General features: G+C 36.6%; 1 protein-coding gene across 1 annotated transcript in view; it reads left to right on the top strand.

Moving 5' to 3' along the window:
- Positions 1-21,563, top strand: part of LOC120535356 (pleckstrin homology domain-containing family O member 1-like) — a 70,074-nt gene extending 48,511 nt beyond the window's left edge. The window contains exons 3-6 of the mRNA XM_039763143.1: positions 5,231-5,371; positions 16,419-16,523; positions 19,694-19,795; positions 20,354-21,563. Of these exons, the coding sequence (XP_039619077.1) occupies positions 5,231-5,371; positions 16,419-16,523; positions 19,694-19,795; positions 20,354-21,073 (1,068 nt within the window). The 3' untranslated portion in view covers positions 21,074-21,563. The remainder of the gene's footprint in view (positions 1-5,230; positions 5,372-16,418; positions 16,524-19,693; positions 19,796-20,353) is intronic.
- Positions 21,564-26,584: the final 5,021 nt, after the last annotated feature.

Below are 26,584 nucleotides of genomic sequence, written 5' to 3' on the forward strand. Positions count from 1 at the left end.
GAAGTTCTTTAAATGAATAAATTGAAATGAAATTTGGACTTTCCGTATAAAGGATACATCCTAGTTGAGTGCTGGCTGTTGTCACACACATACACCTACCAAATGGCTTAGGAGAGCTGATTGTAACTAAACAGAGCTTTGACATGGGGGCATGAATGAAAGAGTAGCTGGGAACTTGTAAGACAGGGAAAGAGAAATGATTGAGGAAAAAATGGCAAACTCTGTTTTGTAATTTGTTTTTTAAGATAAAAAGCTAAAATTTAGAATGGTCCACAAAACTCTTTTCATCTAATTAGGAGAAAGAACAGAAAATTATAATATGGTATATTTTGGGTCTAGGATGCATATCACAGTCCTGTCTCTGTAGCTGATGTAGCTCTGTAGCTGACAAATAATGAGGAGAGTGAGAGACCAACCTCTTTACCCAGGTTTGCAGGATAAATGGCTAGTGTTCACTGCCAATATCTAATTAAATTAAGGGTTATGATTTCTTTAACAAGCCTGGCACAACTAGTAGGAAAGTTTATGTCTTGAAGTGGAGACCTCCATCCATCCATCCAATTTTTTAATCTGCTTATCCAATTCAGGGCTGGTACCTTATTGGGCATCATAGGGTTCAGGGGAGGAACCCACCAACCAACCATTTCCAGGGCACATTCATGTATATGTCCATAACAAAAGGAAACCAAGAGAAAATCCCAGGAAGACATGAGGAGAACATGCAGGCTATACTTCATGTGAGAATTATAATTAATTGTGTTAATTGAAATTGAAATTATTATTATTACTTTTAGATTCCAGATTATCTTGATAAGAAATTGTTTTGCTATCTGCATGATCATAATAAGCTATAAGTTTTTATTTTTTTCAGTCTTACTTTCCATTTTCCAACCCGCTGAAACCAAACACAGGGTCACGGGTGTCTGCTGGAGCCAATCCCAGCCAACACAGGGCACAAGGCAGGGACCAATCCCAGGCAGGGTGCCAACCCACTGCATACTTTAAAAAAATGTTGGAGCAAAACAGTATATGTTACAATACACTGCTAATGATTTGTTCTAGTAATGGATACAGACCTCTCTAATTATAATAGCTTGCAAGTTGAATAATTATTAATATTTGAACACTGCACTCAAAGACAAGTGTTCCCCAAACGCCACTTGAAAAATGAATAGTCACTACATTTAGAATAGCAGGAAGCATCCTTTCATAACTTAGTCATTTAGATTGCTTGTGCTCATTTAGATGAAGAAGCGTTAGTAATCCATTTGTTAACAGATACCTCACAGGTGTGTGCACATTTTTTGGTTTGTGAATTATTATCTTTATTTGTTTGTTTTATGTCTGAGGCTCTGCCAACTTTGAGTCCTATGTCAGTGTTAGATTTCTCCCCACCAAAACCAAACATTAGTAAGCAAGTAGATTTCAAAAGTGTGAAAAACCAAAGGTAAGCCTTATGAGATGTGTTCTTAGATGCCTTTGAAATGATTTGTGCATGCTCTCCCAGTTTTTATTTTTATTTTATTTTAAAGTCTTTCAAATGCTGCATATGTAAGCTAATTGTTGGATGAAGATTGTTACGTGCGCATGCACTGCCGATGAGCCCATTCGGGTTCCTGCCATGTACAAAAACAAGCTTCTCCATTTCTGCTCTAATATTGCTTCTAGGGTTTTGGTACCATGTTGAAGAAATAAGAGTTAGTAAATTTGAGGCAGAAACGGGGATAAAATTAAGCAGTGTTAAAATCATGGGGCTCAACGGCTTTCAAGCTGCAGGCCTCAAACAGCTCTTGTAACCGAAAGATCAATGCAGGCTGGCATGTTAATGTGCTTAAGAGGGAGGAAAGCTGCTATTTAAATCCAAAAGCTGGCCTGATATCCAATTTGTGTTGTTTATGTGGGGGGTGGGGTTGAATCTTAACGGCACTCTGTACGCAACTGTGCCCAAAAGCCTGCTTTAGACCTGGATAAATGGAGAAGGCTGGCCTTGCACTAAAGCTGTTCTCCATATACTGTAGGTATATGGCTTTGAGTGTTTACTTTCAATATGCCCATTCTCTCAAATTACAACTAGTATCAACTGTTAGCTTGAAAGATAGTGTTCATGATGCAGACGATTCCAAATGGATCATCCCATGTTAGTGCTTTCTTCTTAAGTTCAGTGTATTTGATAGTAGCAGCCCAGATTCTAGACTTGACAGATTAACTATGCTGCTGCTTTTGTAGATATGTTTTCAGTATGTATTGGGTTGTATTGTTTACTTTGTACCCTCACCGTGCACAAATTATCTATCCTACAACAAAATGTCTGTTAGATTACCATTTGTCAGATTTTACATTAAGTGACACATAATGGTGAATAGCAAAATCTCCTGCTCAGCATGATGTATCTGTCTTTTGCAGTGGAGGGATTGTTATTGTATAGTGATAACATCAAATAGACACGTGGCTTTGAATTAATTGAATGGTTTAAAGAAACTATGTTTTTTATTTACCTTTTTTTTTCTTTAAAAGCATACAGCATGACATACTTAAATTTATGACTAAAATGTATGGTCAGCTGTCATTTTTAGGAAAATGTAGTTAAAAATGTTATTCTCACAAGGACTTGCATACATCAGCATCTAGCAAATAAAGTTTATGGTTAAGAACATCATGACGATTTTTATAACTATACGTCACAATGTCCACCTCCCCTCACTCCCAGATCAAATCCGCTCCTCTTTTAAAGCTACTCTTTAGCTATGGCGGCTTGGTTGCTGTTCATTACAGGATGTGTATATGTATTTAGTTTTTATTAAGAATTTTACTTATTTTTGTCATAAAGTTATTTCATGTGCCCATTGATCCAGCTCCTTTCCCTTATTTTACATATTATTTTGCCACATATTTTACCTACATTATACTGTATAAAGCAATTTCAAATAATTGCCATAACATTCATTCCCCAGCTAAGTCTCCCTCAAACGTGTCTGGAGTTTTGAGATTATTTTATAGTAACCTTGGCCACTACAGGCACTATAATGGTGGCTTTGGTGTGTGCTACACATGACTAAGTGGTAGGTGTATTGGATGTTTTCATATTAAGAATTGGGGAATACGGCTATGTGGAGATGAACTTAAAGGTACAATTATTGTATGGCATTTATTAAATGGGAATCTTGTGCTCTTTGCATGTGTGTTAAATGAGTAGATGTGCAAGCTTATGTGAGCCAAGATCAGCAGAAGATGTGTTATTTTATGTATTACCTTTAATAGCTTGATTTGGTTCATTTCTTGAAGGACAAGTCCCATTTCCAAAACCAGCACTGTGTGTATACTTCACTATTCAGATAAATGATCTAGTGGTGCATAAGATAAATTCCAGGGTAAACCAGATTATAGACATATTACGACATATTGAAATCTCAAGCTCTTTGCATCATTTCTACCAAATGCTTTGCTCCTGGATGGAAATGTTGGACAGTACTAATGAGTAGGCTGGGCAGTAGAGTGTTTATGTAACAAAACATATATTCTGTATAGTACATGTTTCACTTTCTTAAGAATTCTATTTTAGGTTGAGAGCCCAGATAAATCTAAATCATTTGACTAATTATCCAATTTTGGACAGTAGCGTGGATTCACAAAGGAGTTGTTCTATCCTTATGTTATACATCACTTTTGTCCTGACCAACAAATGGATATGCAGTCTGATGCAACAAAGTGCTGCAGTGCCCATAGATGATATTTTACTGTTTGGTGTCTTTGTGAAAATCCTTTTTTTTTTAACTTTTTTATAGATCTTAATAAAATCAAATAGCATTCCATACAAGCAAGTTAAGTTTAACAAAACTATTTTCAAAACAAATCAACCCCCACCCATGAGAAAGAGAGCTAGGCCAGGAGAGTAAAATTTGAAACTAGTAAAAATAAGTAAATAGATACATTAATAAGTGAATAAAAATAAATAGAATAAAAAAGAGGGGAGAGAATCTGCTTCCTTATTTCTCATTGCAAAATGTATAGACATGATTGTCTATCAGTAAATTAAAGTTAATGTTAAATAGCTAACGCTAGCCTCCTTTTATCTCTCTGCATGTTATTTAGGAGGTTAAACTAAAGTGAAATTTAATGATGGAAATGTAAGGAATTATACATTCATAATGATGGAGTATAGTGAACTGGTAGAGTCAAGTTTTAAGAGGAAATCCCAGTTGCTACAGATATAGCAATATTTAGGGTGTATAAAGTGGTTGATACTATTGTCCCAGATTTTTGTGTAGCAATAGAAAGCTTTGGGGACTGCATTTTTCATATTTTTATTAGCTTCTGTTCTGAATAAAACAATAGGGTGAGCTCTGATGACATCCTAAAGCCTCCAAAATCCCAGAATAAAACAGCATATACATGCACAGAACTGCTGAGCTTGCTAGAACTAAAGCTCCTGAACCTATTGATGCTTTATCTACAATAAATGTAAAAGAGCAGATGTTCTTATTCACCAGTGGCTTTCTGCTTCGCTGACTAGATGAAGTGAAGCTTTAGCAGTTCATGTGGTGTAGATTCTTAAAGCCTGTGTTCTCCTGCCGTTTTTTTACCCCATGACTAATGCTGTTATAACATTTTCGTATTCAGTTGGGAATTTTTTTTCCTTCCATCTTATACTGTTTGAATTTAATTTATCCAAAGCAAAATCTTAGTATGCTGCCCTTAGTTGTGCCTACTTTGCTGCCGTGTGGCATTTACAGTAGTATATACACTAGTTACATAGATAAGAATTTACCTGACGCTTTTCCCTTCATGGAATGAAAGTGGCAGGCTGCACTTAGGATCTGAGCATGATGGCACCTTGTATCGGCAGATGAATGGAATGATACTGGAGGACTCCCCACTTGGTTAATCTGTTTGGTTTGCTTTTTCATAGCTTTTGGACCCTCAGCTTAAGCTAACATCCTTTTAAGACACCATAAACTGGAATTTTTTGAGATCCATCTGCATAACACATTTAACTAAGAATATCATTGAGCCAATTTTGAATTACATATCAGTCTTGAACGCATGTTCTGATTCATTAAAACGTGACCTGTACAGGTAGGTATGGAATGGTGTTTTAAACTAAAATATTCTTATACTTCTCTTTTAAGATGAATATTACTACAAAAGCTTGGTAATGAATGTTTCTCTGATCTTGGGGTTTGGCTGTGCTTTACAGAGTGGATCTTTAATTTGGAATCTCATCTCTTCACAGGTCAAAGATGAGAAGAAAATCCAGGAGGTGTTTGACCTGTCAGACTATGAAAAGTCCGAAGAGCTACGGAAATCCAAGAGCCGAAGCAAAAAGAATCATAGCAAGTTTACTTTACTAAGATCAAAACAGCCTGGAAACACTGTGAGTTGCTGGTATGATTATAGTCAGTGTATGGAAAAATTTGAGAGTGGTGGCATGGCCATGTGAAAGAGGTTTTATGAAAAACTGAGAGTGCATGATTTAGGATTGAGGTTTTGAAACCATGTTTGGCAAGGGCAAAAACAGGGCCCTGTCTTTGTGTTCAAATCTTTTTAGACCCTGGTAGATTTAGGAGAAAGAGATGTTGACCTGAAATGTGAGAGCACTAGGCCAGTAAAATCAAATTCTCGATATTTTTTAAAGCTTAGAAGCTCTACAGATAGAGCACAAGTGGTGTGTTCTTGTTGTGCAATGAGTGTTAATCAGCTAATTGCCCCATTGTCCTTCTTGATGACCGAAATACTGCAGGGGAGAAGGATATGTGTTGTTGTTGTTTACAAGGCCTGGTTTTCTGCTGTTTGATACTGTCAGAGTTTAGTGTTTCTCTCTCTTTCTGTTCTTCATGATGTCTTCAGCACATATACTGACTTCTGCCATCTCAGGCACTGTACTCTTATTTATGGCCATAACCATCACAGTCTTCATGCTCACTTCAATGCTTTTGCTTTGTTATTGAATGTTTACATGTTTGAATCCAAAAATAAAACAATGAATAGTTGAATGATATACTGTACATTTTTAAGGTGTCTTTCAAACAAAAATACAAAATACAGTTTTGGGCACTATAAAGAAATAACAGCAATGTAAAATGTATGTATTTATTTTTGAAAATGGAGGACATTTCATTTCAGAAAGGTTAAGATGAAGAGAATACTCTTGTGAAGGAGGTAAAAAGTCTGCAGAGCTACAAGTGATTTTAGTGGACAGTTCTGAAAGACTGCCATTGCCTAGAGCTCTCACTAAAATTTATTTGCTAAAAAAGTTAAATGCATGAGCACAGGCCAAGTCATTCTGTACATTGTTGAATATGACTGCTATATTTCAATATTTATAAAAGCCTGGCTTTATAAAGGAATAGCAGATTGTATTCTACAACTGGATAGCATCTCTACTGTCCGTTTAAACCAGCCTACACATACAGTACAAGCAGACATGGGTGTCTTGTGTTTTTTGAATAAAGTATATTGAAAGCAATAGCTGCCAATGGGACACAGAAGAATATTCCTTCTCCTTAACTGATTATATCAGGAAATGTTCTGAGAGAGAAATAAAGACACCACCTAATCTGAAACCATGAAGAAACAGTGTGAACAGTGATGCAGTATTTAAACGGAATAACATGAAGTTGCAAAGAGCAGCTTGGAACAACCCAGCTGGTATTAAAGCCACAAAACACAATTTCCCAGCTTAGCTAGGAAAGTATTTTGGTAGCATTTTGGACCAAAGACATGTTGGTTAATGTTTTCAAGCAATCAAAACAAAGAGCTTAACATCATGTGCTAATTTTGAGTCAAACAACACAGAGGGTGAAGAAAGTATACACACAAAAACCTGCAAGACCCGATGACATCAATAGAAAATGTGTTGATCAGCTGGTGATCATTTTCTGTGACATTTGTAATAAGTTTCTGCCAGAGAAACCTGCAATCACATGTGCTACTATACAACTAACCTGTGGCATTCATCCTTGCCATGTTTGTATACCATAAACTGGATTCTTACCTGTTTACCTGTCATATAAACCTAGATGGAGCACTAAACCGTCCTGAAAACTCGTGAGAGAGTGCTATTCATTGAATTTACTTTGGCATTGATCATCATCCCACTGAAGCCCTTAGACTGAACACCGCCCTGTGTAACTGAATCCAGGACATCACAATTAGTAGATCTCACTTTTGCAGATTTAGTTAATCCACATGTAACATTCTCACTTTGAACATTCTGTCAGTAGAACTGGATGTGGTCACATACTTATGAATGCTGTTGGGATTGAAAGCGTGAGTGGCTTTAGGTACTTAATAGTTCACAGCAGTGTGTATCTTGAATGGTCCCACAGTCCCTGTCATGGTATGGTGGCTTTTGACCAGTCAACATTTTTTAATTATTAGTAGTAGAAAGTACTGTTTAATACAGATGTTTGTAAAAAAGACAGCATAATGCAATGCAGCTGTTTTCACATAAATCATCAAAAACAGTGGTCCAGTGACATCATGGTCTAGTATTGAGTTGGGGGAAGAACCCAGAAACCAAAAAATCAATGAGGCTGTTAAGGGTATGGGCTCACTATGCATAGCTTAGTCCATCACAACAGAGTTGATTCTAGGTGTTTTGAGTTGTTCCCCCAACACAGCGCTAGATTAGTGATGTCTCCACTCTTTTCACAATTAAAAGATAAAGAAATATGGTTCAAAAGCATCTTCATTTTTTGTGATGGCTAAGAAAGGTCAGTCTGCTCTCTCTGGATTCTGATGATCATTAGAAAGCATAGTGGTAGCTTAGTATGGCAACAGGTGATGAAAATCCAAGCCAAGCTCCCATCATTCCAATAAAATGTATGACAAGGTGTTATGAAAACAAGTGCCATTGTGCCAGACCCCAATTACCCTAGCAGTAAACTCTTTGCCATCTCTTCACCAATCCCAGTGCGACATCAAAACTTAAGACGCTGTACCAGCAGACTCACAAACAGTTATTATCCCCAAGCAGTTAAAATGTTAACACACATATAGTTATCTCATTGACCTGTCAACAAGAGACTATTGTGTGAGGAGTCAATATACACAACAGATACAAAGTTACTGATTGTCTTTAGGCCAGTTATTTGTGCCTTCTATGTACCTGTCCTGTCTGGTGAGTGCTGAACAATTCTATACAATCATATTTATTGATAGTAGTCCTAGTAATTGTAGTAATATATTGGTTCTATTTATGGTCATAGCTTTTGTTTAGTAATCTCTGTCTGTCCCACTAAGTAGACTGCACCATGTGCTATGCTGTTGTTGCACTGTTAATAGTTTTTATACCATTGGGGCTAAAATCAAATACTATTCATTGTGCGTCAAGGTATAATGGCAAAAATTGAATCCAATCAGATGTGGTGTTTATGGACCGACTACAGAAGTTAAACTATAGCCATGGCTGCTTTGAACAATTATCAATACCGCACATATGCTTTAGTCAGGAAATGAAGTGGCTGTTAGAGTAAGCATTTTCAATGGTCCACTTGCCTCACCTTAACACCTAGTGAAATGCTGCTCTGTCTAATCAAATCATCTTTTTGAGCTTTGCCATGGAGACAAAGTTCATTCACAAGACAGGACGCAATCGGTAGAATCCTTTAATTTCTCTGTGAAAAATCTGTTTATAGCCCTCTGCTCTAGAGCAACCTTATGTGTTCTGTTCGCAATTTTTTTTTTCATTTTCTTGGGCAACATTTCACCGTATATACTAAACTCTGCCTGCCAGTGTGAAGAGCCTAGTTAACAAAGCCTCAGTATAAAAATATCTTTCCTTTTGAAAGGGCTTGAAAGAGAATTCATAAGGCCTGCCTATTAGAGTAATTTACTTTGAATAACTTAAAATTACAGGCAATTTAAAATAATTCTGCTACATTACTGAAAACAAGGTTCAGTTGAAACCTAAAGAGTCTATATGAAATTATTGATAAATTGTAAATTCTGCACTATGAGTTCACAGAGCTCAAAAATTTCCCTTTATTGTTTGACTGGTAATCTTCAGGTATGCTGCAACTGTATCACAGGTTTATTGGATTTAACAGATTCTTTGAATGTGCTGTCTGGTCCAGTATCTTTATCTGTAATAATTGCGTAGCGAGCGATTGTAGCATCCAGTATAGATTCACCATTGCTTTTCTGTGTTGATTGATTTTACACTTCAAAATTGATGAGCGTTTAATGTCCATTTTTAAACACTGAAGCTTATGGCTCTCAAATCATTCAGTGAATTTTGTGAGCCTTTATTGTATTACTTACTGTGTGTTCTGCTCCGTGCTCTTCACCCTGATTTGCCTGATTTGACAATTACAATTTGATCTTTTTTCATTGGGTGTGTAATGGTGTGTGGTGCACTGCTTAACACTTAAATCTTCATGGTTGCTGTTTTGTGCCAGAATGAAACTACCCGTTAAATGACTAAATGACACATTCATTGACCATTTGACATGTTTGTGTTTGATGATCAGTTTTTGCTTTTAAGTTTCCTTTATTTTCCATTATATTTTTTTTCTTGTATGTCTGGTATTCTTGAGCTTGAGCTTGTTTGATCCAGGTAATACCTGAAAAGACATTATTACTTTTATTACCCTTGTTTCAACGTGATCAATCAAAATAAAGAGCTTAATTTTTTAATAGCATCATGACCTTGTGCTAAGATGCTCTACCTGCTGATTCATTCAAAATTGTTTAGCAATGCCCAGGTCAGATTGTGTAGCACCACTTGTCTGCTCTAATTACCTTATAGCATTCACATATTGATCTTCTTTGTCCAGTACAGCTACAGTAGGTTAATTTTCTGTGCAAAGTAATGGGATGGCAAAAGATAAGTTACACTGAATGTACCAGAGAAAGAGAGTAGGGTGCCATTGTTTAGGATGGATACTTATAAAACTGTTGCATTTTTGCGAAGTAAGTATGTGATAATTTCCGGCCTGTGCTTCCTGGTGTCCTAAAATCAATTCTTAGGGTGTCTCCTCAAGTGCTAATGGCTTCCTTTGCCTTTTTGCATGTTTTGTAAATGTGATCACACACTACCTTTTTAGACAAGCCTGACATTTTAATGTGATCTTCCCCAGAATGACACTCAATGGCTTGCCTAGTTTGACATTCACCTATACTGTAAAATGTCTGAGTGAGTATTATGACAACTGTCACATGGTTATTAATTCACTTCTTCTTCTTCTTTCGGCTGCTCCCGTTAGGGGTTGCCATAGCAGATCATCTTCTTCCATATCTTTCTGTCCTCTGCATCTTGTTCTGTTACACACATCACCTGCATGTCCTCTCTCACCACATCCATAAACTTTCGCTTAGGCCTTCCTCTTTTCCTCTTCCCTGGCAGCTCTATCCTTCTCCCAATATACCCAGCATCTCTCCTCTGCATATTATTTATTTTACCTAGATGTAAGAAATTGGTAAACATTGAATGTATTAAAACAATGGCAGATGACAAATCATAACTGCCCTGTACCCTTTCCCTAAGGCCATCACAATTCAAGCAGATGCTCATCTGATTGCATAAAATGACAAGGTGGTTTTTGTAAGGGGGATTCCCGTCTTCTGAAATGACATACTGTATCAAGCAGATTCCTCTCAAGGGACCTGTAGGAAGACATTAGTCTGTAAATCTAGCATTAATTCTGCCAGAGTGGGCAAACCCTTCTACACTGGTGTGTGTGTGTGTGTGTGTGTGTGTGTGAGTGAGTGAGAGAGAAAGTGCATTTGCAAAGAAATTAGGTTCTAATTATAAAGCAGGTTTGGCAACCATGCAGAAATTCACACAGTCTGTTAAAATGAGATTACCCCGAACAAGCTTATAAACGCCATACAATTATGCAAATATCCATTTAAAAATTAGAAATGTTTGGGGAAAAATGCATAAACAAATTCAAAAGTAAATTAGTGTATTTCATAAATGAAATTGCCATTGGTAACTGATTAACCGGTATTATCCAGCCATTATTCAACCCGCTATATCCTAACTAGAGAGTCACGAGGGTCTGCCAGAGCCAACCCCAGCCAACACAGTGTGCAAGGCAGGAAACAAACCCCAGGCAGGACGCCAGCCCACCGCAGTAACCAGTATTAATATATTATTATTCATTTGTTGGAGTGATTGCTGGATATTAAACGTGCTTTCAATTCCCAAGATGAAAGCAGTATATCTTAACATGCCTGTATTGCTCCTTGACACACACGTCCCAGTTGACCTGGGCATCTCTTGCACCAGAACTGATGTGACGTGCTTTTGTAGTAAAACTACACCACTTCATGCAAAAGTCAGCTCCCACATTTTTAAGCAGACATGCACTAAAAAAAGCCCTGCCAGTTTGGTTTGTTGTATATTGAAAATAAGTTCATTATGAGCCACAGCTGCAAAGCAGAAACAATTGAATAAGATTAATCATAAATCACTGGAGCAGCTGGAATCAACTATTTGTTTATTTTAATTAGAAACAGTAAATGTGAAGAAATCTGAGAAAGATGGCAACCTAGTAATCTGCACGACACTTCTATAATCACAGAAAGACTATTAACATATTTCCGCTGACAGAGAGAAAGCAAAAAATGAAAATTCTGAGTAATTTTAAAAAACTCTTTTATATATATATATATATATATATATATATATATATATATATATATATATATATATATATATATATAGTATTTTAAGTGTTTTTTTTTTTTTATAAGGAAACTACTGCAGTATGAAGTTGAAGTTGTATATTACACTTGATTCCAATAATCCTCCATGCTTCACTGAGACCTGTATTTATTCAGCTGCCAATTAATAAAATGCCTTACTTGAAAAGGAGTTTACTCCCAGGGTGCCTGTCAGTATATTTTGAAATAAACTGCTGCAAGTAATTAGAGAGTTGTTAATACTGTAAATGCTGTATTATGTGCATGGTATCCCCTAATTCCATCTGTTTTTGTTACACACTTAATTCAGTGTTTTGCACTAACAAAGGATACATTTTTTGAATTTTTTTTTTATTACTGATTCATGAGCTCAGATAAGCCAGATATTGATTGAAACATTAATCATAATTTTCCTTAAACCCATGAGTATCATTCATATACAGTGATTACTAACATGGTCTTTTTTGATACAAAAAATGAAGCAGTGGCTTCATAATTTTTTTTTCCATGGTTATCTAATGTGCAATGTAAAAGATGCACTATTTAATAAAGATGGATTATTAAATAGTTTGGTATTTGTTAAGCATCATTAATGACTTTCATATTTTTCACATTGTATTAGAATGAGTTTTATTTTCCATCATTTCACCCTGAAATGCGCCCTTTAAATTAACTTCTGGTTCACACTTAGTTGCACAAAAGTGTATATTTCTGTCTCCCCCTGCTTCCTATAGATTTTGGGGGCATGGTTGAGAAGGGGGGACTGCACGTTTGCTGATCCCAAAATCAAGTTGACCCTGTTTTCATAGTTAACAAGACTATAATTAAGGTGAAATTTAAACTGTTAACATTAAACAAACAACAATGTTTAATATTGTTTAGGAGCATTTTAAAAATTGTAACTGAACTCTGGAGTAATCAAAATATGTAAACTGTGATATTTTTGAAAAATCCATTTCATTTAAATCACAAAGTAGTTAAAATATGTATTGTTTTATGTTTATGTTGCAATAGCATGAGAATCTGATGTTGTTTAGTGTGAACATATTATAGATAGTCACAGTTCTGATACTGTGCTGCTCTGTTGTTTTCGATAGTTTTGTGCAGGCTGCTATTTCAGAAGTTTTTGTTAATGTGGCGTTCGGGGTTGAGATGGATGTCTAACTACGTTGTCAAGTCTGTTACCTCGTTTCTGTATAAAGTCTTGCATCACTAAGCACAGACCCCATAATGTTCATTAAGATCCATGCAGGCAGTTTCTGCACTGAACTTCTGATTTAGGAGACTTGTAAGTGTTTTGTTGAATACACAGATAAACTAATGTAGTGCTAGCCTTAACAAAACTTCATTCCTTTTAGCACATTGCACCTCATCAGAATACTCCGTATTTTACTCTAAATATCCTTTGGGCCTAAAGAATAAGTTAGTCTAGCAGACTCTGCAGATTGTATAAGGGCTCATAAATTGTGAAAAACCTCTTTAAAAAAGTGAAGGAGAAAAATGTAGACCACAGATCTAGAGCAGTAGTCACCTCAACAAAAAGAAGAGTTTTGCTCAGGGAAACTTTAGAATACAACTGTGATCAAAACAATTAAAACGAAAAATCAAAACCCATTTTGGCTCAGGTCCTGGAACATCCATCTAGTGTTGAGAAATCTGGCAGTAACTTGCAAAGCAATGCAGTGCAATTAGTGTGGGTGTATGAGCCTTGTTCAGTGTCAAGAATTGTGACCACATCCCTTGGCAATGGGGACAGATATCCTGAAACCTGCAGCCTTCATACTGGAGGATATTGATGATTACATATTAAAAACAACTAACAAAAGATAAACATTTTCAAGAAAGACAAAAATGGGAAGAAAATACAGGATAATGACATATACATATGTGCCCAATAATAACTAATTCTACAATACGAAGCAGCCATTGTGACAACTGCAGTACCTCGCATTCAGGAACCTTCAGAAAGCTCTCATTCAGCACAACAGTCCTCCATAACTGTTTCCTGCCTTTTGTCTACAAGTTCTTTTGTGATCTTGGGATCACCTTTCAAAGAAGGGTTAATGCTGAAATTATTGTTACTGCACTTCATTTTATTTCAAATATACAGTATTTTATTGATTTTTAAGGACTGTATTGTAGGAAGAAAATTATAAGTAAGTAAAATATAAAATATTACATCTTATCCAACCAGATAAGCTGGTAATGCTTCCCCAAAAAGTAGAAAAAGGAGAACACTTAAAGTGAAGTTGTCAATTATCACTCAAAAGATACTGAAGTATACAAAAGGTTTGCTATGGTTCATTATGCTCAGCTAAAAGAGGACTTAATTAACAAATGCCTGCAAGCTTTAAAAAGAAAACTTTTGAAGGGCTCCTGAGAAAGTGATTTGTTTTTTAATTTAAGGAAAGTGTGATACCAAGTGGGTCAGGATTCTTACAGTTGAATAAGATAAGATATGCCATCATCATGTAAGCTATCACAATAGGTTGTTCACTAAGCAATGATGTTCCATTGTTTGCATCCTTATCAAATGCTGCACCAAACAAATATTTTAATAATCACTTATTGAAGAATATATTAAACTGATTAGTTGATTAAATTAGAAGAAAATGCAGTTTAGAAGAGGTGGCAATCTTGCATAATCATCTTTGATTTTGAAGATATGCCTAATTAACTCTGTTGCCCTTCTGCTTTGCTGTTTATTTTTTGTGTTTAACTTAAGATTATTTTGGTAAACGTACATTTTAAATATACTAGGGGGCTCCGCCCCCTGCTCAATTCACCCGCACACCCTCGGGTTTGGTTAACCAGATATACAATTTAAAGAGATTGTTATTTTCATGTGAATTGTTACATATGCATTATTTTCACTTTTGCTTTAAAACTTCAGTAAAAACAATATTTGGAATTAACTTTTCTTCAAGATCGCATTGAATTTTGATTCCGTGTTTGGACTTGCATCGTGACAATGCAATGTATAACTGCCCGTGAGTGAATATCGTTTCTTTCTCTCTAATAAATAAACCAACTTTTTCTAATGTTTGTCCATGCTCTTTCTTCTTCGCTTAGTCATTGACGTGTCATCTAGAACGTATAAAATTATTGTCCTGATAAAATGTATAAGAGCTGAGACAACAGGAAGTGTGTCTGCCAAAAGCATTCACACAACTGAGGATAGATGACCGTGGTCTTGTTTGAAAATAGTTGTAAGTAGGGTGTGACTTGAAAGAATCTCTCACTAAAAGTCTTCGTCTCGTGGGACTTCATTCCAAAAAGTCTGGTAATAATAATTAAGTCACAGATTATACCTTCATTAGTAGTGCTTGGTATTCTTAGTTTCAGGATAAGTGAAGCATGATCAGAAGCAACAATGGTGTCATATTTGCAAAATTTGACAGAGGGTAGCAATTTGTTATCAGAATTAGCACCCAGTCAGTTTGTGAAGAAACTGTGATGTACTGAAGAGAAGAGGGAATATTATTTTGCGTATGAGTGCAGAATCCTTTTTGCTGTGGCTGTATTTTGGGTTTTCCTCTAAAAGCAATGTGTCCTTATATTTAACTATTGAAAATTTTCACTTGCAGAACACTGAAACCTGTAATATTTTAAAATAATTAAGCAGATATAAAGGAAAGTAGTAACTGATTCTTGTAAGTTGAAGGGTCAAGCTCAGAAGTGTGCTATTGATTAAGCGTTACATTTCGTTACCTAAGTCCTGTTCACTGTATACCCAGCACTCGTCATGTCTCTGTGGTCTCATTTCTTTTTTTCAGTTGTCTCCTTGACTCTGATTCTGTAAGTGCAGTCTTAACATATACCAGTAATGTGTAGGAAGGAAACTCTAGACAGTGTTTTATTAATAAGCACCTGGTAATTTTAAAAAATAAGTAAGTAGAAAGCGATGTTTTTTTCTTAGAGTGAACATTCTGAAAATAGCCAGATACTGATGAGTCACTTTCTTCAAGGAACAAGTCCTTTGAAAAAATTCTTCTGCTATGATTTATAAGCCTATATCAAAGGTACAACTGTATCATAGTGCCGAGTCTTTAGAGTTTGTTGGATAAGAATCTCTCATTACTAAAGACTTTTGGAAGAAATACACATTATTCCCCACCTAACCTTTGTTGCTATTTTTCATGCAGCATTCCAGTCCTTCTAAAAAAGTGATAGGCTTGTGCTGACAGCTCAGATCTTCTCCACGCTGGACAAAGCCTTGCAGTGGTCACGGTTTGAATTAAAAACATGTTTTCTGCCATTGAACGTTTCCCTCCTTGCATTTGTCAACAGCATAGCAGTCACTTGCATCTACTAGCCGCATGCTTTTCTGCCTGGTATGACAGTACAGTACATTTCAGGCATCTTTCTGCTCATTAAAGCTGAGAATTTGATTTTCTGATCCTTTAATCAAGCTGTGTTCTCTTGATTTTAGCAGTGCAGCTAATTTTATAAAATGAAAAGATAGCCTCACACACCAAAAGGGGACGGAATTATCCTTTTAACTCTTCTCAAATTTCCTTTCATTTTCCTTTTACTGAAAATATAATAGCAGTGGGCAGCAGTAATACCACAGTAGTTGGTCAAATCTGGATGCCCACCTTTTACATTGAATGAAAATGTATTTGCCTGTGCGGTTATTGAGGGTGCTTCCACAGGGATATTAACTGCTGAAAATTTCTAGGACTTTGCATCCTCATGTAAAGTGTGTTTATGATGAGAAAATTTCTTTCATGTTTGTTTTCTCATTCTGTCTCATTGAACCTGTGCAGGTCCCTAACTTGGTTTTTTTGGCTGTCAGTCCTGAAGAAAAAGAGTCCTGGATTAATGCTTTGAATGGAGCAATCACAAGAGCCAAGAACCGCATCTTTGATGAAGTAAGTACTGATGTCTAATTCTGTAGTGCTTTTAAAATCTCAGACTGAATAGGTGACAATGGCAAGATTTTAAATGTAAAGTAATACGCTGTTTGTCAGTCTGTAACTTCAAAAATGTCCAAATAAAGTATTTGATAGCACACTATTTGGATGCCACTTCTACATTTACTTGATTAATATTTAGTCTGAGAAGTAGAAATGTGTGATAAGGATAGATTTCATATTTTAATTATATTGTTACGTATTAAAATATGACACGATCCAGATTAATCACTTCACATTACCATATGACACAATTTAAAACAAGTGTAACAAGAGAATTGAGTCATCTTACTAAAAATAAAACCAAAACATGATTGTATTAGACAACCCAAAAAATAGAAATAATTTAACAAAATATTCACATTTTACTTATGTATGGAAACACTGTACCTTTTTAATAAAGCTGTTTTACCAGTCCTCTGTATGGCAGCAGACTCTTTAATTAATTAAGTAAGGTAACGTCTCTTTTCTCATAACTCCAGTTGGAAGAGAAATAGTCTTATTATTATTGACTATAGTAGTTGTGTGGTTTTCATGTGGCTTAATTCAGCAACAGCTTTTTACTTGCAGTTGTTCCCTTGTAATTATTGGATAGTGACTTTTGTCAAAAATATTGTGAATATTTATATGTACAAACCTTTACCTAACCTGTGAATGGACTGGAAGACCTATTTGCAATTTTTTTTACTGCAGGTTAAACCATAAGCAGTATTTTTTGACATGGACTTTTTTTCTATGAAGCCTGCTTATTATACTCCAAACCAGGGAAAGGACACCGTAAGGATTTTTGGTGCACCTCAAGGAGTAGTGGAGTGCAGAAAATGAAATAGGAAGGCTGCATTGTTGGGCTGATTTAAAATTCAGCTGCCTTAAGAACAGTACTGTGCTAGAAACACATTTGTTTTGATGGAAGCCCTGCTGCTTAGCCTGGTAGGGTAACCCTGTGTGACCAGCTGTGTAACTTGGCACTTACCTTTTTGTTATAATAATAATAATAATAAGGTGATTATATCGCTACTTAATTTCATTGACTCTGTGGTAACTTTTTTATGATACCTCTGAGATTGATGGTTACAGAAGGAGGACTGGGCTTGGGATGTATTTATTCCAAATTACTTTCTTGCTAAACATTTACTGTATTTGTGGTGATGCTGTTTAAACTGCTGGAAAATTTGTCACATTACCCTAGGAGTTTACCTCGTAGTCAAATCAGCAAAACAGACTTGGACAATGTCTCCTTTTGGTCAATATCCTCAGTTCTTAGTTGGCAATACAGGAACATGATGGATGGTTTTCTGAATAGAATTTTCCTCCTCCTCCTCTCACGTGTTTTCCTTTAACACATATTGTTTTTAGATAAGATGCTTGATTTCTTATGCAAAGCTGCATAATAAAGGTGGAGACTCATGACTGGCCGGCGACTTGTATGCCAAGTTTCTTTATATTACATTGTCATGAAGTGAGTGCTAAAATAAGACAGCATTTCAGCCTATGTGTTTGTGAGGTCGGCTATGTTCTTTTTGCATTTTCAGTGAGTGGAGCATTGTTATTGCAAATATAAGACTGGGAAAAAGTGTTTGCTTGCTTCAGATTTGCATATTTTTTGAAGTGGCCAGGTGTCATTTTGGATTTGTAAAAACAGGTGAGAAAGCCTGAGGGAGAGAAAACTCTTAATGTCTGTTTCATTTATTGGTTTACACGGTCACAGAAATCTGATTAGTTATTGTGCCCCTGCAGCTCATTTATAAAATATGTCAGCTGCATAGCTATTTCATTTAAATATCACATTCAGATCAAATTTACATTGGTACTCTCCGTTTCATGATTTGGTCCTTACCATCAGAATGAAAATGTTAGCACAAAAGTTCAAAAGGCACAAATAAGATTCTTGAAAAAGTTTATTGATGCCTTTCTGTCTGGAATCTGCAAAGATTTACAGAATCGTTTCTAACACTACATCCACAATACTATGCTTTTATTTCAAAGATTTGTTTTTAAATGAAAATGATCTCCATCCATATTATTGTTTTTACAATTTTTAAGTGATCGAAAATGCTTATGACGCAGACGTTCACTTACATGCATCCATTGGCCAGAAAAATCATTGAAGGGAAATATCCTTGATGGGTCAAAATGACACCGGCCATGGAATTTATTACAAAACTGTACTGACCAATATAAATTATTTGCCTTTTGCAATTGTATGCAGCATTGAAACTGTACAGAACACAATTTACATGCATACAGGTAAGCAACACAACAAGTGCTATGGAAAGCAACTGTTCTTTATCTGCTATGTTTGAATATACGTTTCTTTCATGAAGGGTCACTAGTCAAGGGATTGGATATTGTAATGAGCTGGATCCAATCAGAAAAGGGCTACATAATAAACAAAAAAAAATCAGAGGTGATTAGAGTCTATGCTTTCAAAAGTCTCTCTTTTCACCTGTCAACATTGCAGTACCAAGCCAACATTTTCAAGGTTATACAGCACTAAAGAGAGTTTTCAAAATTCTTCATTTTTCAGGGTTAAAAAAGCTGGGGGTAATGTGGACATAGACTAAGGTTATGGGTTACAATAGACAATAGTCATGGCCAAATTGTCCAAATGGAAAAAGGTTGCAACAGACTTTATAGGAGTCACCAAAATGTAGGTGTAAAATAATCAATAATGTCAAAAAGAACCCTAGAACAAAATTTAGGGATCTTCAGAGAGAGGTTTTGATGCATGATTCCCCAAAGATTTCATCAGAGTAGAGGTTGGCTTTCCCTCCACAGACTTTCACAATCAATAATTATTTGTAATTAAATTTTTACACACGGCACTGGTTATAACATAACATTATTTAACAAATGACTTCAATTAAATATGAAAAATTTATCTTACTTGGTTTCTCTCATATGTAATGTTTGGTCTTCATAGCATTCACTATGAAAAAGATGAAGTCATGCAGAAATTCAGATGAAATACCTTTTTCACAGGTTTGTAAGTCCTTCAAAGGAATGTAAGAAAATGTTTAACGCCTTAATTGTTTTTGATAAAAAACAATCTTATCAGTGAAGTTTGTGAAGTAATAATATGTTATACTTGTATGACTTGTGTGGTGATGATGTTTCTAACTCGGCAGGTCACTGTAGAAGAGGACAGCTACCTCGCCCATCCAACCAGGGACCGCGCCAAGATCCAGCACATCAGACGCCCACCCACTCGGGGGCACCTCATGGCTGTGGTATGTGTGTCCTCTTCTTCAGGATAGCTGCCATACACACATTTTTAAAAGTTCAAAATTTGACCATACAACACAGCTTTCGTTTTCTAGACGTATTTTTTGTTGTAATCCAACCCTATGTTAGAGCCACTTTCTCCTGTATTGGGAATGTCTGAGAATCTCCAGCTTGTTTGCAACACCAGTCCATTGTGGATTACTCATCCACAAATGTTTATTAACATTTGCCCAGTTCATTGTGGCCACTTCACTGTACAAGTTGAACCCCAACTAGAATCCGATTTAAGGTAATGCTGCCTTTTGCATACTGATTTGTAATCTTTGGTTATATGAACTATAAACAAAACATTAACAGTGTAACTTTTAAAGAGATGGCTTTTAAATCTGTTAAGATACGTTTTAATTCTTATGAATTTGTATTCTATTGAAACATTTTTTTCTTTTATATTAATTTCATAGGATTAGTAATATTTTTGGTCTGAATAGCTCAATATCCTCCTCTGAGGACAGACATTCACTTTATATGTGCTCTTGTGTTCTATTCCTGTTTGTTATATGTAGGCATCTACCTCAACGTCAGATGGCATGTTGACCTTAGACCTCATCCAGGAAGAAGATTCTTCCTCTGAGGACCATGGAACATGTGAACAAAGCTTCCGGGTGGACCTTGACAAGTCAGTAGGCAAGATGGCATCAGTGCGACGAAGATCAGACAGTGAAAGCTCCAAACCACTTGCCGAAGGAAGTGATGCCAGTGTAGTGAAGTTGGATGGCCTACTACGGAAGAATGAAATTTCCTGGGAAAAAAAACAGGGTGAAAGCAGACCATATACCCCGCAAGTAGTTAAAAAACCTTGCCCAACTGAGAAAAATAGATGTGCCTCATTAGAGGAGATTCTCTCACAAAACGACTCGGGTGTGCATACGGGGAGTACTACCACCGCACCTCTGAAACTACTGCAGGAACTTATTGATCAGAAACTGGAGAGGACTCAGGAGCTGCTTGCCGAGATAAAAGTGCAGGAACATGGACGGAAAGGAAAAGCCAAGGACTTGCCAGCGAGTAAGGCATTGGACTGTGAAAGCAGCCGTCTAGAGGCAGAAAGGCTTCTTCAAGAGGCCGCCTCTAACTGGGGTCAGGCGAAAGATGTTCTGGAGGAGGTGAAAGAACTGAGGGCTTTGTATCGGCAAATGGACCTGGACAAGACCCAGCCTCTCTCACCAGTGAGAGGAAAGCTTAAGAGCCCCCACCAGAGTCATTATAGGAAAAGTATGATGTAGTGAAAAGGGACAAAAAAAGAAAAACAAAACAGACACAAGGGCACTCTGCCTCATGGCCTACTTTTCTCTCTTTCTCTCTCTTTCTTGCACTCCTTATATCTGTCTTTTTCTGATGTGCAATCCAAGGTACTGTATATTTGTTCTTAGCTAGTCATCTCTCTTTTTTTTATTTTAAAATCACAAACACTGTTAGCCAGTTGTATTCAGTCGTCTTGCTTTCTCTGTGTTTTTTTTTTTTAAATGTTTACTATGTGCAACAACAGTATTTTGAATTTAATTTACATGTAGCAGAGGTTAATGGTGTTATATTCTAATACACCCTAGTTTACATCATGCTGGACCATCAGCTATATTTTGTAATAATTTCTAGTCATTTTTTGAAAGTCTTTTTAACTTTTCTTTAACCATTATGGCTAGAAAAAAAGGATTTAGAAATGCTGAGGACTTTCTGATGTGTAGTGTTTGAGATGCAGCACATGCAGCGGCTTTTTTTTTTAAAGTAAAGCTTTTAACTTTCATAAAATTACTAGTAAATATGTTTATGTAGCTTGGCTGCCCCAGCCTTTTTACTTATAAAAGTGCAGACTAAACAAAAAAAAAACCAAACCTGACAGTCTAAAACTGTAATCTTGCCTACAGGCTATCATCCAAAAAGGACATCAGTGCTTACAAATGTGGTTGAGATCCTTGAGTCTGTCAGGAAGGACCTCTTTTGAACATAAGAAAATCCACTGCACTTCCTAAAGAGGAGAGACTGGGGTTCTGTCTCCCATACTAAATCGTGATGTCCCATGGGACTTTGAGTGCACAACCATCTGGTGACCATCTGAGTCATTCTAAGTTTATTAGTGGTGATCACTTCTCGAGTTGCACGTTGGGGAATACTGTGAAATGCCACAAATTAGCAACAGATGCTGTCTGCATGGGCTTGTCCAACAGACATTTTATAATTGCAGTGTCTAGTTAGCCTCCAAGATCAATATTCCCTGGCCGACAGGTGATAAGAATATCCATGACGGACAATACCATTTTAGGCATGAAAGATGGGAGAAGCTCTCCAGAGTTCCTCTTATAAGTCTGCTATCTATTGTTTGTGCTACTTCTAAAATAAATGTTGCCAAGAAGAGTGGACAACAAGTGCAAAGTGAGTCCCATGGTCATCTGTAAAGAGAGTGTGGCCAACGTGTTACTGTACTTCCAATTTCAGCCTCCTGCAGCTCTTACTTAGTATGTCTACTGGGGAGGAGATGGCATGACAGGTTTACTGTCACAGCCAAACAGCTGTGTGACCGGATTAAAAAAAAATTGACATCAGGTACCACTTGGCTTCTCTTAAAGGTCATCTCCACTGGCACCACTTGCTAATATCTGGTAGTGTTACATTAAAAAAGTCTCATTCCTAAATAGTGTGGTCCACTTGGCCTGCTTGTCATGTCCTCTTGACTGTTCCTATTTTCTCACAACATCCACCTCTTGAAAACAAAACAACAAAAGCAGTCGGTGAAGAGGAAATTGCTGACTACTGAATAGTGAGAGCTGTCATTTTTGATCTAAAATCTCGTAATCGGGAGAAGGTCTAGTCAGCCTCACTCCTTTCTTTCTTTCTTTCTTTCTTTCTTTCTTTCTTTCTTTCTTTCTTTCTCCGACTGTCTGTCTTTCAGTACCTTGGGTTGCACAGTTTTTACCACTCAATCCTTCCAAATGCTGTGTTACTTTTCCCATTTTATGGGAGGATGATGACGATTAATATTTTTTAATCTTTTTAAATACCTGATTGCCTTTCTGTGTCTGAGAGGAGCACTTTTTAAAATCACAGCACAGAGAACAAAACGCCACAGAAGAATGGAGGGAAATGATAGAAAAAAACTAATGTGGATTGTACCTTGTAAACAATAATTGTGTGGAAACGTAGCTGTTGATTACTGCAGTTTTTGAGCCAAGCAGACAGAGATAGCGGCCTGACTCCCTGGGTGACGTGGGGAGCTGTGGCACCGCTTGCTTTAAAAGTTGCACCAGTTTGACTTTGTTCAATGCCCAGTGGGGCTGCCGCTGACAAATCTTTGATCACTGGTGAATGTAATAGAAGCGGAGATACTGCTGTGAACTGGAGAGCAGATTCAGTGTGGGAGAAGTAAGCAGATTGTGGAACATTATGAAAAGTGCTATTCTTTCCAATCTTTCTCCAAAACAGAATGTATTACAAATCTCATTGCCTTTTGAATTTCTTCCCATTAACATGCCCCCCTTTTTGTAACATTTAAGCAATGAATGTGAAGCTCCGCAATCTGACTACAGTGTGGTGAAAAAAATGGCAGACATTTCCTGCTTCTAAAACTGTTAGTGTTGAAGAATTAAAGGCTGCTACCCACCAAGCATCATGGGACAAGGCTCACAGTTTTGGATAGGGAAACACTGTTTTGCATAGAGAGAATTCAGGGTTCAAAAATCATAATGTGATGAAGTCATCAGCCACCTTTCTATAATGGATTGACTGGAATGTACCAAAGAGAGACTTTTGGATAGTGACCAATAAATTACACTGAAAGCAACCTATCAAATACTCTTTATTGAAAACCGGTGGCAGGCCTAAGGACATAAAGGTCGCACATTTTGGACTGTCACCCAGTTGATGAGGCCACAGTCAGTAGGTTGTTATTCTTTGATGAAGAGAAGCCGTAAAGGTTGTGCACACTGAGTAACGACTCATAAAGAGTATCAAACAGCTTTTTAACAAAAGAGGCTGTTTTTTTGCAGAATCACACACATTTAAATACACTCCCTCAGTAGGTATTAATATACTTTTGCCAACCTTCCTTCTAATTTTTATTTATTTATTTTTACCCTGTAGTAGAATCTAATACTGCTGTTTTCCGTCCACTGCGATGACAACCCAAACCTTTGCCCATAACATTGTGTTTTGTTGCCAAACCATTTTGCCTGTTTTTCTAGTTAATGGCGATCCCCATTTGCTTTTTATTTATGTTTTCACTCCAGTGAAGAAGTTACCATTGTCAAGTTTGCTCTGAATTTGCTTCTCAATGTAGTTTGAAGCACAACTTGCACTTTTTAAAAATGATTAGTCTAATGATCAGATGTGTTAAACAGTTCTGTCGCCCCTCTCGTGAGCTGAGCCGCCACTGATACTGTTTTATTTATTTTTTTCCTAATGTATGCTTTTTTATTTTGAATGTGCAGATCTCTTCAAAAGCTTGCTCCTCACCATACTTTTTCACAGTATTCAGATTTATATCGGCTTTATTCCATACAGTTAAATATTTGTAAAAGAAAAGGTAAAAATTGAGAGATCATTTGCTTTGCTAGTCAGGAAGGATAAAGTATTTAGTTGCACAGTAGGCCATCTTTGACTAGTAAAGGACTTATTAAAACAGATTAGATATACTAGTGCACATAGCGCATTAGGCGAAACGCCACAGTTTTGTTTTTCTTTAGCATAGTAGTGGGTGCCCATATTTTGCTTCCAGTAACGTGTAGCAAAGTAGGCCCTCCAACTATTTCTTTGAGATGGTGCTCCTTCTTAAGGATGCTATCTGATGTGTAAGATGCTAAAGATCGGTTGACTGCATGCTTAAGAAGCGCTAGGAGGATCACCTTCTCAATATTTTGTTCTTTTCACATTTACAGCAAAACACTTGGTGAGTTGAGATTTTCAGGGGACGTATAGATCTGTAAGTTAAGCCTGATGCTGAATTTTGATGTGCACCCATTTGATGTTTTCACTTCCAAATCATGTGAAATAGCCAAGTGCAGACGTCTCATCATGTCTGAGTTGGTGCAGCCAGTTACTGCTTCAAGTATTGCAGTATTCACAAACCATGTTTCCACACAGATTTAACGCCGAATACGAGAAAATGATGTCAAAACAATCTTTCTGAGTATATTGTGTCTTTTTGGTTTTAACTGTGTCAACAATCATTAGATTTCAGTTTTATTTGACTTGTTGCAAGTTTGTTTTCAATGATGATGGTCATATAACATTAGATTTTATTTTTTTTTTTAACTGCTTAGATTACCTGAAGGCACGAAGATGCATTCTTAAAATTTTTCAGGATGCAATTAATTGTATTTATTTTGTTGTTTTTTTTTTTTTTCCTCTTTAACTGGAGAACTTGGAACTTGTAAACAAATATTTCCAGCATTGAGTTGCGTCACCAAATACATAAGGGATGATATTGCTTGAAACATTTGGAAGCTTGTAGTTTACAGAAATGAAAAAAAAAAAAAAAGTGTTGCACTGAACTTGTCTTTTATGTTGCTGTTGATTGTAAATGCAGCTTCAGTCATTGTAATCTTCAGAGGTGGACAATTCTGATGGAAGCCGTTACATTTCTTTGGCCCTGAAAGGAAACTGGCCATCAGTGCTGAGTTCACGCAAAGCAGAATGTTATCAAGCTGCAATTACTTTGATTTTTATATTTTTTTACAGTCCTAAAATGTCATTGAAATGTAACGATTCACGGTGCCAGAGATGCCACTTTCTCTCATGGCTATAATGCTGTAACACTTTCACAGTGGCTTGGCTTGGCTTTGGGATAGAAATGTCATTGATTACTTGATTTCTTCACAGAAGGAGGTGTAGAGTTGTGACACTGAGCCATTTTTAGATGTTAAACACAATGCTGCTGTCTGCTTCAGCCCCACAACAATGTGTGATTTAAACAATTACGCCAGCGGTGTCACATCTGATCAGACCTTCACACGGTGGGTATCAGCGGCTTCTGTCCTGCCTTGCAGTTGACACTATTCAAAAAGGATTTGTTCTGGCAATCAAAAATCTACTTCTGGACCTGGCCTGATCTTTAAAATAGCGGGTCATTGACATTTGGTAACTAGACAGGTGAAGAGAAGTGAACTTGTGCCAGCAGAAGTCTCTGCAAGGAATGAATGGTGGACTTTATTTATTTTTGTAAGCGATGCCTTCATTTAAGAACTGTAGAACTATGCAGAGTTTAGCCTTCACAGTTTTCTTTGAGGTTTAAGTAGAAAAACCCAAATGAATTGGCTTCATAGACAGATTTCACCTTTTCTTTTTAATGCCACGTGTTTGTTGATTTGGGACAAATATGTCCTTTTGCCTTTTTTCTTTCTAAGTTGTTTTACACATTCCCAATTGGCACAAACTGCAGCCCAACTTGTTAATATCTTTCTATGCTCCTGTTTTAATTGTTCACTATTAACATCATTAAAAAAATTACCAAACGTTCACAGGTTTGCCATGATGGTGAGGTTTGTGGGACACCAGCATACTTCCAAAATTTCAGATTTGTCTACACTGAAGAATATTTTGATTGAAAGAAAAATGATATGATCTAGTCTTCCTTTTGGGGTGTTTATATCCCCTGTTGCTTTTATGCATTTGATCCTGTTGTGACATGAACTGCGAAAAGCAAATGGACTTTGTGAAAGTGTGGCCCATTGACCTCTTTTTTTGTTTTTCCTTTTTCTTCTATGGACTCTCTTTCCAAATCCAATTTTAGTTTGTACCATTGTTGT

Source organism: Polypterus senegalus, chromosome 1 (assembly GCF_016835505.1).
Source record: "Polypterus senegalus isolate Bchr_013 chromosome 1, ASM1683550v1, whole genome shotgun sequence".
Lineage (NCBI taxonomy): Eukaryota > Metazoa > Chordata > Cladistia > Polypteriformes > Polypteridae > Polypterus > Polypterus senegalus.